This window comes from Delphinus delphis, chromosome 4 (assembly GCF_949987515.2).
Source record: "Delphinus delphis chromosome 4, mDelDel1.2, whole genome shotgun sequence".
NCBI lineage: Eukaryota > Metazoa > Chordata > Mammalia > Artiodactyla > Delphinidae > Delphinus > Delphinus delphis.
In genome coordinates this window covers 129,639,277-129,658,797 of record NC_082686.1, presented here as the reverse complement: position 1 = coordinate 129,658,797, position 19,521 = coordinate 129,639,277, and the positions used below count along the sequence as shown (strand labels likewise).

Below are 19,521 nucleotides of genomic sequence, written 5' to 3'. Positions count from 1 at the left end.
CACTCAACGACCAGCAAGCTACAGTGCTGGACATCCTATGCCAAACAGCTAGCAAGACAGGAACACAACCCCACCCATTAGCAGAGAGGCTGCCCAAAATCATAGTAAGTCTACAGACACCCCAAAACACACCACCAGACGTGGACCTGCCCACCAGAAAGACAAGATCCAGGCTCATACACCAGAACACAGGCACTAGTACCCTCCACCAGGAAGCCTACACATCCCACTGAACCAACCTTAGCCACTGGGGACAGACACAAAAAACAACAGGAACTACGAACCTTCAGCCTGCAAAAAAGGAGACCCCAAACACAGTAAGATAAGCAAAATGAAAAGACAGAAAAACACACCGCAGATGAAGGAGCAAGATAAAAACCCATCAGACCTAACAAATGAAGAGGAAATAGGCAGTCTACCTGAAAAAGAATTCAGAATAATGATAGTAAGGTTGATCCGAAATCTTGGAGATAGAATGGACAAATTGCAAGAATCAGTTAACAAGGACCTATCAAGCCTTGGTAAATTTAAGAAAATTGAAATTGTATCAAGTATCTTTTCTGACCACAACGCCATGAGACTAGATATCAATTACAGGAAAAGATCTGTAAAAAATACAAACACATGGAGGCTAAACAATACACTACTTAATAATGAAGTGATCACTGAAGAAATCAAAGAGGAAATCAAAAAATACCTAGAAACAAATGACAATGGAGACACAACGACCCAAAACCTGTGGGATGCAGCAAAAGCAGTTCTAAGGGGGAGGTTTATAGCAATACAAGCCCACCTTAAGAAGCAGGAAACATCTCGAATAAACAACCTAACCTTGCACCTCAAGCAATTAGAGAAAGAAGAACAAAAAAACCCCAAAGCTAGCAGAAGGAAAGAAATCATAAAAATCAGATCAGAAATAAATGAAAAAGAAATGAAGGAAACAATAGCAAAGATCAATAAAACTAAAAGCTGGTTCTTTGAGAAGATAAACAAAATAGATAAACCACTAGCCAGACTCATTAAGAAAAAAAGGGAGAAGACTCAAATCAATAGAATTAGAAATGAAAAAGAAGAGGTAACAACTGACACTGCAGAAATAAAAGAGATCATGAGAGATTACTACAAGCAACTCTATGCCAATAAAATGGACAATCTGGAAGAAATGGACAAATTCTTAGAAATGCACAACCTGCCAAGACTGAATCAGGAAGAAATAGAAAATATGAACAGACCAATCACAAGCACTGAAATTGAAACTGTGATTAAAAATCTTCCAACAAAGAAAAGCCCAGGACCAGATGGCTTCACAGGCGAATTCTATCAAACATTTAGAGAAGAGCTAACACCTATCCTTCTCAAACTCTTCCAAAATATAGCAGAGGGAGGAACACTCCCAAACTCCTTCTACGAGGCCACCATCACCTTGATACCAAAACCAGACAAGGATGTCACAAAGAAAGAAAACTACAGGCCAATATCACTGATGAACATAGATGCAAAAATCCTCAACAAAATACTAGCAAATAGAATCCAACAGCACATTAAAAGGATCATACACCATGATCAAGTGGGGTTTATTCCAGGAATGCAAGGATTCTTCAATATACGCAAATCTATCAATGTGATAAACCATATTAACAAACTGAAGGAGAAAAACCATATGATCATCTCAATAGATGCAGAGAAAGCTTTTGACAAAATTCAACACCCATTTATGATAAAAACCCTGCAGAAAGTAGGCATAGAGGGAACTTTCCTCAACATAATAAAGGCCATATATGACAAGCCCACAGCAAACATCATCCTCAATGGTGAAAAACTGAAAGCATTTCCACTAAGATCAGGAACAAGACAAGGTTGCCCACTCTCACCACTCTTATTCAACATAGTTTTGGAAGTTTTAGCCACAGCAATCAGAGAAGAAAAGGAAATAAAAGGAATCCAAATCGGAAAAGAAGAAGTAAAGCTGTCACTGTTTGCAGATGACATGATCCTATACATAGAGAACCCTAAAGATGCTACCAGAAAACTACTAGAGCTAATCAATGAATTTGGTAAAGTGGCAGGATACAAAATTAATGCACAGAAATCTCTGGCATTCCTATATACTAATGATGAAAAATCTGAAAGTGAAATCAAGAAAACACTCCCATTTACCATTGCAACAAAAAGAATAAAATATCTAGGAATAAACCTACCTAAGGAGACAAAAGATCTGTATGCAGAAAATTATAAGACACTGATGAAAGAAATTAAAGATGATACAAATAGATGGAGAGATATACCATGTTCTTGGATTGCAAGAATCAACATTGTGAAAATGACTCTACTACCGAAAGCAATCTATAGATTCAATGCAATCCCTATCAAACTACCACTGGCATTTTTCACAGAACTAGAACAAAAAATTTTGCAATTTGTATGGAAACACAAAAGACCCCGAATAGCCAAAGCAATCTTGAGAACGAAAGAAGGAACTGGAGGAATCAGGCTCCCAGACTTCAGACTATACTACAAAGCTACAGTTATCAAAACGGTATGGTACTGGCACAAAAACAGAAAGATAGATCAATGGAACAGGATAGAAAGCCCAGAGATAAACCCACGCATATATGGTCACCTTATCTTTGACAAAGGAGGCAGAAATGTACCGTGGAGAAAGGACAGCCTATTCAATAAGTGGTGCTGGGAAAACTGGACAGCTACATGTAAAAGTATGAAGTTAGATCACTCCCTAACACCATACACAAAAATAAGCTCAAAATGGATTAAAGACCTAAATGTAAGACCAGAAACTATCAAACTCTTAGAGGAAAACATAGGCAGAACACTCTATGACATAAATCACAGCAAGATTCTTTCTGACCCACCTCCTAGAGTAATGGAAATAAAAACAAGAGTAAACAAATGGGACCTAATGAAACTTAAAAGCTTTTGCGCAGCAAAGGAAACCATAAAGAAGACCAAAAGACAACCCTCAGAATGGGAGAAAATATTTGCAAATGAAGCAACTGACAAAGGATTGATCTCCAAAATTTATAAGCAGCTCATGCAGCTTAATAACAAAAAAACAAACAACCCAATCCAAAAATGGGCAGAAGACCTAAATAGACATTTCTCCAAAGAAGATATACAGAGTGCCAACAAACACATGAAAGAATGCTCAACATCACTAATCATGAGAGAAATGCAAATCAAAACTACAATGAGATATCATCTCACACCAGTCAGAATGGCTATCATCAAAAAATCTAGAAACAATAAATGCTGGAGAGGGTGTGGAGAAAAGGGAACCCTCTTACACTGTTGGTGGGAATGTAAATTGATACAGCCACTGTGGAGAACAGTATGGAGGTTCCTTAAAAAGCTACAAATAGAACTACCATATGACCCAGCAATCCCACTACTGGGCATATACCCTGAGAAAACCATAATTCAAAAAGAGTCATGTACCAAAATGTTCATTGCAGCTCTATTTACAATAGCCCAGAGATGGAAACAACCTAAGTGTCCATCATCAGATGAATGGATAAAGAAGATGTGGCACATATATACAATGGAATATTACTCAGCCATAAAAAGAGACGAAATTGAGCTATTTGTAATGAGGTGGATAGACCTAGAGTCTGTCATACAGAGTGAAGTAAGTCAGAAAGAGAGAGACAAATACCGTATGCTAACACATATATATGGAATTTAAAAAAAAAAAAAATGTCATGAAAAACCTAGGGGTGAAACAGGAATAAAGACACAGACTTACTAGAGAATGGACTTGAGGCTATGGGGAGGGGGAAGTGTAAACGGTGACAAAGCGATAAAGAGGCATGGACATATATACACTACCAAACGTAAGGTAGATAGCTAGTGGGAAGCAGCCGCATAGCACAGAGAGATCAGCTCGGTGCTTTGTGACCGCCTGGAGGGGTGGGATAGGGAGGGTGGGAGGGAGGGAGACGCAAGCGGGAAGAGATATGGGAATATATGTATATATATAACTGATTCATTTTGTTGTGAAGCTGAAACTAACATACCATTGTAAAGCAATTATACTCCAATAAAGATGTTAAAAAAAAAAAAAAATATGGGCTTAAGCAGAAAGAAGAGGAACGAATCCACAGTCAGATGCAGCCATTTACAACCCCACTTCCTCCTCTGCCGACCCACTTACTGTGTCCAGTAAGTACAAAGAGAGCTCAGCTGGGCTGGGGAAGATGCTCCTTTCCTAGGGAAGTTGATGCTAATCAGACTTCCCCATGTTTGTTTCTTCCATTTAACAAACATATGGTTTACACAGTCCCTGCAACAATTTGGATCAAGCAGTTAGGAAGTTAAACTGCTCAGAAAAAGGCAAATGGAAAAACCACCTTTCCTCGCACAGAGAAGTTTATATGTAGACTTCCTCTGATTGTCTTAGACGGGCTCCAAGTTTACCAGCTGCTCATGAAACAAGCGGCAGCTTTGTGCAAGCAGAGGCTCCTATCAGGCACAGGAATCAAATCTATACAAGCCTGTTGCTCTGTGGTATAAACAATGATGGGTCTCCCTGTTGAAACCCACTTGAAAGTAGTAACCTTTGTTGAGATTCCTTTCTTTTCTTAACAAGATAAAAAACTATCAGTAGAGAACAGGATATGGTGGTAAATAAGTACCTCAATTATTCTTCCCTTGGAAGGAGTTCTTTTGTTAAGCAGCTCGATAGTGTTTGGTTCTACTACATGCTACCTAACAGCATGGGCTGAAAACTGATACACCTTTTTGTGAATAGTGGATTTCTTTTTTTTTTTTAGTTAATTAATTTGTTTATTTTTGGCTGCTCTGGGTCTTCGTTGCCGTGCGCAGACTTAGTCTCCAGTTGCAGTGAGCGGGGGCTACTCTTTGTGGCGGTGCGCGGGCTTCTCATTGTGGTGGCTTCTCGTGTTGCAGAGCACGGGCTCTAGATGCGCGGGCTCAGTAGTTGTGGCACATGGGCTCAGGAGTTGTGGCTCGCGGGCTCAGTAGTTGTGGCTCGCGGGCTCTAGAGTGCAGGCTCAGTAGTTGTGGCGCACGGGCCTAGTTGGTCCGCGGCATGTGGGATCTTCCCAGACCAGGGCTGGAACCCTGGCAGGGAAGATTCTTAACTGTGCCACCAGGGAAGTCCCAACAGTGGATTTCTTAAAGTGATTATTACGGAGCACTTTGAACTTTCTCTCCCACAGATTTCTATGAAGGTGGGATTTTTCATACTGGGCATATATTTATTACTTTTAAATCAGGACAGTATTTACAACTGCATACAACATACACACATTTTTAGAATACCAAAGCTGCATACGTACATACTCAGCAGTGAGTGCAGGGTGACAGACACCCAGCTCCACTCAGGACTTGCTCTGAGAAGGAGGGGGAGGAAGAAGGCATGATGATGAAGAGGCTTTAGGTACACCTGCAGTATTATGTCAGGGCTGTTGTTTAAAAAGAAGAGATATGACAGTGATGTAGCAAAAAATTTGTATCTGTTAAACATGGATGATAGGCATGTTAGTGTTCGATAAGTTTCTGTATGTTTGAAATATTTCGCAATTCAAGGTAAAAAAGATTTAATAATAAATGCATAGACGTGAAGACTATCATCATTCCACGTGTCTGTGGATGCCTGAGGGTTTAGGTGAAGGGACTCTTGGGCGATGGAATTTTTTTGGCCCTATAAACAGCTGATTATTTGCATATAGCATCATTGACTGAAAATATAAGGCAAGAGTGAATTCACTACAGTGGCTGGGTTAAAAAGAAAAAGGCTTTTCTGAGACTTCCCTGGTGGTCCAGTGGCTAAGACTCTACACTCCCAATGCAGGGGGCCTGGGTTCGATCCCTGGTCGGGGAACTAGATCCTAGATCCCATATGCCACAACAACAACGACAACAAAAAGATCCCGCAGGCTGCAACTAAGACCCAGCGCAGCTAGCTAAATAAACAAACGAATAAATAAATGTATTTTCCATATATGAATGAATAACACTCAGAAAATATAATGCTAGAAGTGATCTTATTTATAATAGACACAAAACCCACAAAATATTTAGGATTAAACTTAACACGTTTCTCCTATATGAAGACAGCTTTCAAGTACTTTAGAAGAAGGCCTGAATGGATAGAAAAGTTTGATATTAAAGAGGTATCAATGCTTCCTAAATTAATATATAATTTTACCACCATCTCATTGAAAAAAATCTCAGGATTTTGGGGGGCAGCAAGGACAGGGAATAGTCAAGCTGATTCTAAAACATACAGAAAAATAAACACGTAAGAAGAGTCAGATTGTGAAAGAAAATGAGAGTGGACTAACCATATCATATACTAAAGACATATTTTAAAGCTACAGTAATTCAAAGACTGAGACTGATAGGTATTAGCTGACAGACAGACTAGTGAAACAGAACAGTGGCTTCACAAATTGACCCCAAATACATCTGAGAATTTACTACATGATATAAATGACATTTCAAATCTGTGGAATACTGACGGTTTAGTCAACAAATCATATTGGGACATCTGGAGAAACATCGGAAAAATTTTTAAAAGCTGGCTCCCAATCTCACTCCATAAACCTGGGTACTTCCTTGGGTCCAAGACCTAGGTACATAACAGTCATGAAGAAGAAGCAGTGATGGAACAGGTCTTTCTGTGGGGCCTTGTGACCAGGGGGTTGCTTTTACACATGCAAATACCATCGGAAGGGTTCCCACCTTACCCCTTATGAGCAAACATCTTACGTTAATAAGGATGACCAGGAATGAGAAATAGGCTAGATGACCAAGATGGAACCAGGAATATGAAAGCAAAGATGGAGATGGGGAAAACGAGAAGAAGGGTTAGACTATAAAGACCAGCTTTCCTACCCTCCTGCTCAAGTCAGCCTTATCTGTGAGTTGTCTCACCTTCCACCTTGCGTTGCTCTTGAACTTTCTTTCAGAGCCAAAATCTGACAGATTGGAAGGAGAACTTCCAATTCTTCCTTTTGTAAAAGAGTTAAATTTAAAAGAAAAGATGCTAGTAAGGATTATCCAAAAGAAAACACAATGATTTTCTGGCTCTATCGTCAAAAGTAACATTTATTTTTCACATAGTCGGTAGCTCCTTTTCCACAGGCTTTGTTTAAAACATTCACACAGTTTCCGCGTGTTGAAAAAAATCTTTACTTGAATCTGCTTGTCAAAAGACAAACGTCGGGCTTCCCTGGTGGCGCAGTGGTTGAGAGTCCGCCTGCCGATGCAGGGGACACGGGTTCGTGCCCCGGTCCGGGAAGATCCCACATGCCGAGGAGCGGCTGGCCCGTGAGCCATGGCTGCTGAGCCTGCGCGTCCGGAGCCTGTGCTCCGCAACGGGAGAGGCCACAACAGTGAGAGGCCCGCGTACCGCAAAAAAAAAAAAAAAAAAAAAAAAAAGACAAACGTCTCCTGAGCTAGCAGCTGCCTGCGTTTTGTGCCCACATGCCAGTGAAACTGCTCCCCAAAGCCATGGCGGCCCAACACGCTACCAAATCCAGTGAGCGGATGTCACCACTTTCATCAACAGAACTGGATGAGGCTGAGCACCTGTGACATCCTGAAACTCCATCTTCCTCTTCTAATGCCTTCTGCAACGGTTCTAAGTCATCCTTTGTTATGGCCATTCTCTAAGATCCTCTCCTAGACCCTCCTGCTTTTCTCTCAGGGATTTACAACGACTCTGCCATTTTCCCCATGTGCAGATTCACAAAAGTCTGTGGGGTTTTATAAAATCAAAGAGATTCTTCCCATTTCCCTTCAAGACACGTACAAGAATTCTTCCTCTGCAGATTTCAACTTGTTTCTCTTCCCCTTCTGAAAACATTACTGCTAAATCCCCACGCTTGATCTTGTGCTTAACTGGAATAAGAATACCCTAGTTAAACATTTCTAGGATGGGGGAGATTGGATTATGCTGAAATTTACTTTGAGTTAAGAGGTTAAAACACTTTTTTCACATGGCTGAAGTTGATTTCAATTTTAAATCTTGGTTTTAGAATTAAACACATTTTTAGTAGAAGAATATACAATTTTAAAGTAATAAAGTACAGTATAACAGGTAAGAGTACAGACTTCATTGAGAATGTCTGGTAAGAATCCCAATTCCATCACTCACTCGCTTTGTGATCCTGAGCAAGTTACTGATCCTGTCTGTGTTTTCTCATATGTAAACTGGGAATAACAATACCCATCTCTTAGGATTGCTGGGAGAATTAAATGAGATAATACATTTATTATCTTTTTTTTTGGCGGTATGTGGGCCTCTCACTGTTGTGGCCCCTCCCATTGCGGAGCACAGGCTCTGGACGCGCAGGCTCAGCGGCCATGGCTCACGGGCCCAGCGACTCTGCGGCACGTGGGATCTTCCCGGACCGGGGCACGAACCCGCGTCCCCTGCATCGGCAGGCGGACTCTCAACCACTGCGCCACCAGGGAAGCCCCTATCATCTTTTTGCATGTAGAGCTTTTACAGTCATGCCTGGCTTACCGTCAGTAAATGTTATTAGCTATTATTTCAAATCTTCCTGCAGAACATCATGCCTTTAAATTGCCTGGCATTTTGTTAAAAGCCTAAGAATTTTAGGTGCTTTGCAAATGAGTGAGCGGACTAGGCATAATTAGAGCTAAATACCTGTGTCAAGAAATTCATAATTTGGCAGGGGCTCCGACCAGCAAAACAAGGCATGATATTTACCCAAAACCTGATTTCAAACAGACTTATTTGCTCAGCTCCTCAAAATAATTCTGAAGACTAACAAACATGCCACACGCATGTTATGAACATTAACCTCCAAGTCTTTGTGAACAGTTTTCATTTCTCTTAGGATGGAACACTGCATGGAATTGCTGGGTCATATGGTAAACTGCTTAACTTTTTAAGAAACTGCAAGACCACTTTCCAAAGTGGCTGTATCATTTTGAATACATTCTCACCAGCAGCAGATTAGGGCTCCAGTTCCTCCACACCCTCACCAACACTATCTTTGTCTTTATTATAAAGTCATCCTAGTGGCTGTGAAGTGGTACCTGATTTTGCTTTTAACCTGCATTTCCCTAATGACTAGTGATGCTCAGCAGCTTTTCATATACAAAACCATTTGGAGATCTTTGCTGAAATGTCTATTCAAATTTTTGCTTACCTAAAAATTGAGTTGGGGGCTTCCCTGGTGGCGCAGTGGTTGAGAATCTGCCTGCCAATGCAGGGGACACGGGCAAAAGCCCCGGTCCGGGAAGATCCCACATGCAGCGGAGCAACTGGGCCCGTGAGCCACAACTACTGACCCTGCGTGTCTGGAGCCTGTGTTCTGCAACAAGAGAGGCCGCGACAGTGAGAGGCCTGCGCACTGCGATGAAGAGTGGCCCCCGCTCGCCGCAACTAGAGAAAGCTCTCACGCAGAAACGAAGACCCAACACAGCCAAAAATAAATAAATAGATAAGTAAATTAATTAATTAATTTAAAAAATTTTTGAGTTGGTTTACTTTTGAGTTTTAAGAATTCTTTATGTAATCTGGATATAACTCCTTTATCAAGTATGATTTGAAAATATTTTATCCCAGTCTGTGGTTTGTCAATTCATTTCCTTAATGATTTTTTTCCTATTATGTAAGTTTCAGGTGTATCAATACATTGTTCAGGACCACTTTACAGCATAGCCAGCTTTTAAAAGACTTTTAAAAGACTAAAGACTAGACTTCCGAAAAGGAAAAAAAACAAAAAAAACATGCCATACGCTTCCTATTTCATTGTTGAGAAAATAACAAATAGTGGAGAAGAGGGTCACATTTGTTGGTAAAATAAGGATCTGTTGTGATTCACTGACACCAAGAATGATGGCCAATAATCCACAACAGGACCAGAAAGCTCCCATTCCTGGCACCACGGATCTCCAGCTTCTCCAACCTGGAACCTCCCTGGCTGCCACAGGACATCCTGAACCCATGGTCCTTGACAAAGAGGAGATGGGCAGGTCCAAGAGGCTGTCTGACGTTACTGAAGCTTCCTCTCTGGCATAACCAGAATTAAGCAAGCTCTGAAGAAAAAGTAGGCAGCTTCTGAAGCTGGTGACTCCAAATTACGGGAGTAATCCCCACACTGCAATCCAGGTTTATCTCCAATGACCTCCTTGAATAAAGGGAAAAATATACTGAATTCACTTTTGTCAGCCACAAAGTTATAGTGTCTCCTAATCGGGTATGAGGGATGTTACAAGAAAATCACTACTACAAACATATACACATGACTCATAACAATTTATAAAAGATTAAGAGTCGATCAATGGTTATCTCTCACTCACTTGCCATCTGACGTGGGTTCTTGATGGGGGAGGGGAAGGGAGAGGCATGGCATTAATTGTAATTATTCCTAAGGCCATATTTCAGAGGCCATAATCCAGGTTTGTCCTTGGAGTGCACCAAACCTTCAGCTGTGTAGCAGTGGCTTAAGGTTTCAAACCATTTTTTTAAAACAAGAAAATATTCTAGAAGCAGAAGAGCAATAATCTGATTTGCGCCAAAACTTTGGGGAGATACACAATACTAGGAATAATGATGATATGCAGCAGGTATCCGTCCCTCAGCAGGGACAATTCACTATGTTAAGAGCTTTGTGTGCACTATCTCACTTAATTCTCATAGACATTCCAGGAAGATGATGACATTGTTATCCCCATTTTACAGATGAGAACACTGAGACTGAGGGATTAAAGGCAACTTGCCCAAGGTCACACGGCCAGGATTCTAAGCGCAGTTCCGTCTGACCCCAGACATTGATACTGTGCTTCTCAGCTGGTGAAGCTTTTGACACTGAATGGCAACATCAATTCTTCTTACAGACACAGAGGAGACAATACTCTTACTACTCGCGATGTCAGGGGATCAAGGGTAGGTGAGGTGGCGAGAGTAAAAGAGAAGCAGGAAGAGGAAAGGGCGCTCTCATTTCTCTCCCACCTCATCTCTCCATCTTGATCTTAGGACCTGACCCAAGTGGTCAGAAACAACCAAGTTTTACGTTCCAGGAATAAAAGTGCTTTGAGTCAGAGTCCTACTGCCTTTTCTTTGTCCAAGATACTCAAAGTTAATTTTCCAAGGAAGGACTTTATTCTGCAGAGACAGAGGGACAATGTCAGGTGGCCTCAGCTTTCTATAATGGGAAAGCTGTCAAAATGGAAAAACTCAAAACGGGGCCAAATCAGGCCATGACCCTTTCCAGGGAGTCTGCACCGCTTTAAGCTACTGGGCAGTCAAACTACTTAGGGAAATGCAAGTTCTAACTTAAATCCCTGCACTCCTGATAATGATCAGGTAGAATTCTATTACAGAAAATCTTTCTTTTAAAATCCGAGGATTTGTGATGTGTCACAGGGTTCAAGTTATGTCAATACACACAATATTTATGGAACTAGGAATCAGGAAGTGGAAAGCTCCTTTCTTAAATATCTGCGGGAAGGAAATGTTATGAAAAGGAAATGCTCTTCCCCACACTCTGACACTAGATTAGCTAAAGGTAGAGAAAAGCTCACAAAAGCAGTTTGGTACCACTTCTAACTTTCTCCCATGACCAGTAAAACTATAAAAATATTCACTTAAAAAAATCTTGCTTTGAAGAAGTTGTTTATCAAAGCAAACAGAAAAGGTGCAAGTTTCTAGGCTATTTTTCCCAATAACATTATAGGATAGCGGAAAGGTGAAAATATTCTAGAAAAATGAAATTGAGAAGTAACGAACATAAATTGTTAAGAGAGAAGGTTTTAGAGTCAAAGACTCAGATTAGAATCCTGGCTTTGATGAGAGACCTTGAAAAGAGACTTTATCTCTCTCTGCCTCAGTGTCCTCATCTGTAAAATGGAAATAATACTAGGTTGCGGTGATAACTCAATGGTATGTTGCATATACACTCTGAGCACAATGAATGGCACACTGTAACGTGCAATAATATAGGCGCTTATCATCATTATTACTATTACTACTCATCTAACTATAGGGATACCCAAAAACATCATGGCTAGATCATTTGTGGGTACAGAATCCAGGAGAAGAATGAAAGAAACAAATCAGGACATGATTACGTTTACTGGTATGGATAACAAGACTAGACTAGATTTCTGCATTCTTTTGGTACTGTGCCTAACACCCAGACCAGGCCAATCTATCTGCAGCTCTAAGGGCATAGCAGGGCTGACTGGAGAAAAAAAAAACGCACTACCAACGAGATACTCACATGAACCACAGCGGGAGGACTAATACCAGCCAAGGGGAAGTGGGTTCTAAATCTCCAGCCACTTCTGGCTTTTTTTGAACCCACCCCCCAACCCCATTCATCTCAAAGGCAATGTATTAGTTCTTTTAAAGAGTTCTTGGGACTTCTCTGGCGGTCCAGTGGTTAGAACTCCGTGCTTCCACTGCAGGGGGTGGAATCCTGGTTGGGGAACTAAGATTTCACAAGCCACACAGAGTGGCCAAAATAAAAACTCCTCCTGTATTCCAAACTACCCATGTTAATTGGTATTCTGTGGAAAAGAGGGTTTCCTAGCTGTGGCTGGAACTACCTACTATCAAATCACTGCCTCCTCCCCTGCTTCACAGCTAATCTAAAACAACCCTGGCTGTCTGATTCCCCTGCCGTATGCTGCTTTCCCAGCCTCCTTTATAAGGACAAGTTTTGTGAACCAAGACTGACACGTGAGATACAAGAAGTCTTCTGGGCTTCCCTGGTGGTGCAGTGGTTAAGAATCCACCTGCCAATGCAGGGGACACGGGTTCAAGCCCTGGTCCAGGAAGATCCCACATGCCACGGAGCAACAAAGCCCATGCGCCTCAACTACTGAGCCCGTGTGCCACAACTACTGAAGCCTGTGGGCCTAGAGCCCACAAGCCACAACTACCAAGCCCATGCACCACAACCACTGAGCCTGTGTGCCACAACTACTGAAGCCCGTGTGCCACAACTGAGCCCATGAGCCACAACTACTGAAGTCTGCAAGCCACAGCTACTGAGCCTATGTGCCACAACTACTGAGCACGTGAGCCACAACTACTGAACCCCACAAGTCACAACTACTGAGCCCGCAAGCCACAACTACTGAGCCTCCGCTCTAGAGCCTGCGTGCCACAACTACTGAAGCCTGCGCACCTAAAGCCCATGCTCCACAAGAAAAAAAACAACCGCAAGGAGAAGCCGCACACCACCATGAAGAGTAGCCCCTGTTTGCCGCAACTAGAGAAAAGCCCATGCACAGCAAGGAAGACCCAACTCAGCCAAAAATAAATAAATAATTGTTTTTAAAAAAAGAAGTCTTCTGAAGACTGTCTGAGAAAGGTTTTCCTCTGCTGATAAAAAGAGAAGCCACTTGAGAAAAAGAGTCCCTTTGGCCAGGCTCTATTCTTCACCCTTGTCTCCCTCCTATGTCTTTGAATGAAATGATGATGCCTGGACCTGCAGGAGCCACCTGCAACCATGAAGCTACGTGCACAGGGGCAAAAAGTGAACAGAGCACAGTGCAGCTGAAGAATGGGAAGGGGCTGGGTTACTGGTGACCACTGGACCTGGACAGTCCACCCTCGGTCTTCATGTTTGGTGAGAGAGGTAAATGTCTTAATCACTTGAGCCACTGCTATTTGGGAATTCTGTCACTTGTAGCCAAAAGCCTTCCTAAATGATCCAATAGTGAATCTTCCAAAGGGGGATGGAGTATGTAGGGTTTTCCAAACTCACTTGACTTCTTATGTATGTGTGTGTGTGATAATTCAACATTTTTATCTCTTAAACCCTTTTGTATGGGTAGCTCAAAACATTAGTTGACACAATAGTACAAAATAAAAGCAAGCTAAAAAAAATAAATAACTTCCTCTATAGAGCACAGTTTTCCAAATACAATCCTAAGTGTTTTTCAGATTGAGGTTACCTGTCATTTATGGATAAGTTTATAGATAAAACTCCAGAAGATGTGAGAAGCCACATGATAAAGTGCCAGACTTGCTTTTACCAAAATTAATTGAAAATGAATCTATAATGGAGCAGAATACAAAAATCACATGTCTTTTAAAAATAAAAGAGAATTCAAAGAAATTTTAACTTGCGTGTGGAATGGGGGGAGCCTGCCCACTGAGTAATGCAGCCACTCAAATTGTGTATATTTAACCATCTAGATGGATTGGTTCACGTTTGACAAATATTTATTAAATGGTCATTATGGGCCAGGCACAGTCTCTGCACTGAGGATGCAAAGGTCAACACGACAGACGTGAACACATAGTAACACAAATATTATGACAGAGAAAGTGCAGGGTTCTATGGGAACACAGAGCAGCGGAAATCAACCCACTCTAGAGGAATGGATAAGAGCTCCCAGTGGATGTGTGGCAATTAATCTAAGACCTAAAGAATGAAAAGCACTTTGCCTAGAAAAGATTTGGGGTGGAACAGGGTTATGAGGTAGAGAGGGTATTCCAGGCAGAGAAAGAAGCACGTGCCAGGTCCTGGGGGCTAGAATGCCTCAGTGAGTGCAAGGTGGGACCATGGAAGGGCTGTTTGCAAAGGACAAACTGAGTCTTTTAAAAAGCATACTCCGGCTATGGAATGTAAATGGATGGAGGGATGGTGGCATGAATCCAGCTAGGTGTGTCTTCTGGGCGAGCTCAAGGAGGTGGTACAAGGGCGTTGCAATGTGTGAGTAAAGAAGCTGTTTCATCATGAGTAGAAGACTGGGGATTTGACGGACGGGGAACACGGTGAGGAAAAGGACAAAGTGGGCTTTCAGATTTACTGTGGAGCAACTGGGTGGATGGAAGTGCCCTTTACTAAGCAGGGAACAGACCCTGGAGAAGGAACAGGTTGGAAGGAGACTGGGCCATGAATGTAACCTGAGAAAACTCCAAATACAGCTGTTCACATCACATGACCATGATGACATTCAGAAATCTACGAAAAATGGCATCAATGTTAAAAAAAAAAAATGTGTGTTCTAGAACTAGCTAAGACATTACAGCACATTTCTTCATTCTGTGTTTAAGTGAGGCAGTGGTGATGTGCGGAGGAGTACAGGAGGTTGAACTGTGTCCTCCAAAAAATATGCTGAAGCCCTAACCTCTGGTGCTGTCCCATGTGACTTATTTGGAAATAAGGTCTTTGCAGATGGAATCTGTTAAGATGAGACCATTCTGAATTAGAGTGGGCCCTAAATCCAGTAACTGGTGTCTTTATAAGGAGAGGGCGATTTTAAGACACACAGAGACACAGGAGGCAAGAAGGCCAGAGGAAGACAGAGGCAGAGACTGGAGTTACGCTGCCACAAGCACCACCTTCGGAGGGGCATGGCCCTGCCAGTTTCTTGATTTCGGAATTCTGCCTGCAGAACTATGAGAGAATAAATGTCTATTGTTTTAAGACATCCAGTTTATGGTACTTTGCTAGAGCAGCTGTAGAAACTATTACAGGGAGGAAGACTGTTTTTAGCTTCAGAAGAAATTGAAAAGGAAGACCTAAGCCAGATACAAGGCACTGAATGAGACAAGAAGACAGTTAACTACCTTGCAAAGTAAGCGTTTGGGGAGTTTGAACCTATTTAGGTCTTGAATTCAGTTTTCACGTTTCAAAGCCGGGGACAATGGTACTTAATCCAGAAGGTTGTACATCGGGTGTAGTCTGTGCGCCGTAATGGATAACTAATTATAAGTTATCGCTGGGAAAAACTTGGATTTTATAACATTATTCATTAATCTATGAGTACAACATGGCAATCTATTCCTTTTTTATTACAGTGTTACTGCTACTGCTGTGACAGGTCTGACAGATTTGCACACCTTCCTCCCTCTGAAGGCAAAGCTGGTTAACGGTTTGCCATCATTCTAGTATAGTGGTTCTCAACTGGGGGACATATGATGATGTCTGGAGACATTTTTGGTTGTCACAACTGGGAGGGAGGCGCCACTAGCAAACAGTAGGTAGAGGGCAGGGATGCTGCGAAAACATCCTACACCACATAGGGAGCCCCCACAACAACGAACTGTAGGGCTTCAATAGTGCCGAGTTGAGAACTCTGCTCTGGAAGTAACCAGACAACGTGCAGTCAAAGCTTCAAGTACCAAGAATTCACTTTCTCATCCAAAGTAGTCAAACCGATCACATATCCTTCTGAAATCTGACAGAACAGACTATCAATACGGTGACTCACAAGCTGTCCAGAGCTAATGGAAACTTTAAACTTCTTTTTGATAGTCTAAAAAAGAGTGAAGGGCTTCCCTGGTGGCGCAGTGGTTGAGAGTCCACCTGCCGATGCAGGGGACACGGGTTCGTGCCCCGGTCCGGGAGTATCCCACATGCCGCGGAGCAGCTGGGCCCGTGAGCCATGGCCGCTGAGCCTGCGCGTCCGGAGCCTGTGCTCCGCAACGAGAGAGGCCACAACAGTGAGAGGGCTGCGTACCGCAAAAAAATAAAAAAAAATAAAAAAAATAATATAAAATAAAAAGAGAGTGAAAATTTCTGTCCTAGAAGTCAGGGGCATGGTCACTAGCCACTCTGCAAGCACTAGCAGTGAGACACACACACACTGCAGAGCTGAGGTAGCCACTCATCCCATCCGCCAGCATAAACCATCTCAGCATAAACCATCTGCCAGACTGGAGGAAGAGTAACTGTCCTCTCAAGCGGTCCCTCCCAGTAGCCAGGGAGCCTCCCTGAAGCTGAAAACTACTGGAGTCCCAGCAGCTAAGCTCCTTGACTGAATCCTAGAATTAGACTTAGGCAGTGGGCGGTTAGATCAGTCCTACAGAGCTGGCATACGTAGTTATCTTTCATCTGTACCTCGTGGCCAAGCCTAAGCGATTGCCTTGTTCGAAGCTGCTGTATCCCCTTCATGGCTGTCTCTGGCATGCAAAGCATTTGTAGCTGCCTCCTTGAAGCTATAACAGAAATACGGCTGTGCATACTGTACATTTTTAACCCAGTCTGTTTATCAAGGCTGTGGTCTGCTTGTCACCCTCACCAAATATTCAGGTATAAACAACTTGAACCTCCAATGCTATTCTCGGAGTCAAGAGCACCAGAAATATGATGAGCTAATTGGTAAAGGCAAGAAAACCCCATTTTTGGTAAAGGCAGTTAGGTACTCAGGGTTGCCCTCTCCATTGAAGCTGTATTTCTTTCTTTTATTAACACAGAAGTGCAAATATATCTAAGGAAAAAAATATGGGATAGCTCACAGTGCAACATTAAATATAATGGCAAAATCTCCTGTGGAGGGCAAAGTACACTGCTAAGTAGAATAGCATATATCTTAATTCTAACTTTCAAAAGTCTGTATTTATTGGGTTCTAGGCAAGTTCAAGAATAAAGGTTGCGGGACTTCCCTGATGGTCCAGTGGCTAAGACTCCGCGCTCCCAGTGCAGGGGGCCTGGGTTTGATCCCTGGTCAGGGAACTAGATCCCACATGCCACAACTAAGACTTCCATGCCGTAACTAAAGATCCCACATACCATAACTAAAGATCCCACATGCCGCAATGAAGATCCTGTGTGCGGCAACTAAGACCCAGTGTGACCAAATAAATAAATAATTTTTTTAAAAACGTTGTTTTTTTTTTTTTTAAAAAAAGAATAAAAGTTGTGACATACTGGTTTAATACCCTTAATGTTTTCATCACCATAGCAAAACTACATTTACATTTAAAATTGGCTTGGGGGCTTCCCTGGTGGCGCAGTGGTTGAGAGTCCGCCTGCCGGTACAGGGGACACGGGTTCATGCCCCGGTCCAGGAAGATCCCACATGCCGCAGAGCAGCTGGACCCGTGAGCCATGGCCGCTGAGCCTGCGCGTCCAGAGCCTGTGCTCCGCAACGGGAGAGGCCGCAACAGTGAGAGGCCCGCGTACCACAAAAAAAAAAAAAAAAAAAAATTGGCTTGGTACTGTCAATGTATATTTTATCATTAAAAATCAAAAATTCAGTGAAAGCTTTTGGTCCATTGAGACAGAACAAATATTTCAACAGCTGGAAGATGTTAAAAGTCAAGAGTTCTGGCATTTGAAGAGTCATATATAATCACCCTCCTCTAAAAACAAAACATCACAAAGAAAGCCAAAGAAACATGCTATCTCATAGGAAACCAACAAAACACAAAAATACAAAAATTATAATTCCTCTCCAATCTGTATTTATAAAATTTACTTAGCTACTAGAACTATGTAAACTGTCCCAGGTAAGAGAAATAATCTCTTCCTGAAGTTATGGGAACACTATTTTCCTAAGTATGAAAAATAATCATCAGCGTCTTTATGCATTCATCATCGTCACATTATGGCTCTTCAGGGCAGACCATACAAAGTTTTCATGTCACCTCGACAGCCGAGCAGCTGAAATAATTCATAATACAGTCTGATTAGAAGGAGCAGAAAGAAAAGCTCAACCTCTGTTTCAATTTAGTTTGAACTTTCAAGCTAAAATGTCAGCAACTCAGAAGTAGAATTTGAATAAACATTTCATGATAAATTTGGGCATTAATTTTATATACTCACAGAAGCCTGTTTCCATGATTCTCTTTACTTTGTCTAAACTGTACCCCGTGAACTAACTACTACTATTCCTATCATATGCCAGCAATTCAGCCTACCTTCATCGCCTTCGTATGTGGAAATAACAAACCACAGATTTATAATTTCATTCTAAGTTCATATTCTAGGAAAGACGGACTATTTATGGAGAAACAGCAGGAAAATATTCTATAATCCAACACATACTGAGTACATTTAATAAAGAATGCTCCCTAGAGAAAGGCAGAGCTAAGGGCTAAGGGGAGTATGTGTATGTGCATGTGTGTGTGTTTTGAGTGGGAACAGTTAGAACAAATGCTGTAAAGAAAAGGCTTGTACAGTATTCCTTCTGGAGCAGGACCTGACTCCACAACCAGAAGTCTAAAGTAAGAGGAATAAACACTCTGCCAACCAAGGGATTGACTTTCTTCCCTGAAGCAGGGAGTATTGGAGTATTGCTAACATCTTCCCAGTCACGGGGAAACTTTTTTCTAAAAAAAAAAAAAAAAAAAAATCTAATCTTTCAAAGATTTTCTAACAATCTTTAAGAGCAGTGGATTTTAAATTAAGTTACAAGAAACGCTAGAGTCACACCCCAGCTTGTTCTCAACCGGAAGCAACTTTTGTCTGTTTTATACAAAGGTCCTATGGCAGAAGAACTGTGAAAAATGCCGATCAAAAATATTAAGAGGGGCTTCCCTGGTGGCGCAGTGGTTGAGAGTCCACCTGCCGATGCAGGGGACATGGGTTCGTGCCCCGGTCTGGGAAGATCCCACATGCCGCGGAGCGGCTGGGCCCGTGAGCCATGGCCGCTGGGCCTGCGTGTCCGGAGCCTGTGCTCCGCAACGGGAGAGGCCACTACAGTGAGAGGCCCACGTACCGCAAAAAAAAAAAAAAAAAAAAAAAAAATATTAAGAGGGTTGCCTCCCCAGGGATGTCAAGAGAATCCAATAACATAAACCTGTCAAATGTTTAG

The 19,521-nt window shown here is 42.1% G+C and overlaps 1 protein-coding gene across 5 annotated transcripts in view; it reads right to left on the bottom strand.

The window, feature by feature from the left end:
• ARHGEF26 (Rho guanine nucleotide exchange factor 26) overlaps positions 1-19,521 on the bottom strand; it is a 168,789-nt gene that overhangs the window by 38,939 nt on the left and 110,329 nt on the right. Inside the window, exon 12 of one of the 5 annotated variants that reach the window (XM_060011458.1) lies at positions 18,292-18,368. The exons of the other annotated variants lie outside the window; for them this stretch is intronic. Within the exon in view, the coding sequence (XP_059867441.1) occupies positions 18,344-18,368 (25 nt within the window). The 3' untranslated portion in view covers positions 18,292-18,343. Of the gene's footprint in view, positions 1-18,291; positions 18,369-19,521 lie in introns of those variants that run through there. 5 annotated transcript variants of the gene reach the window in all.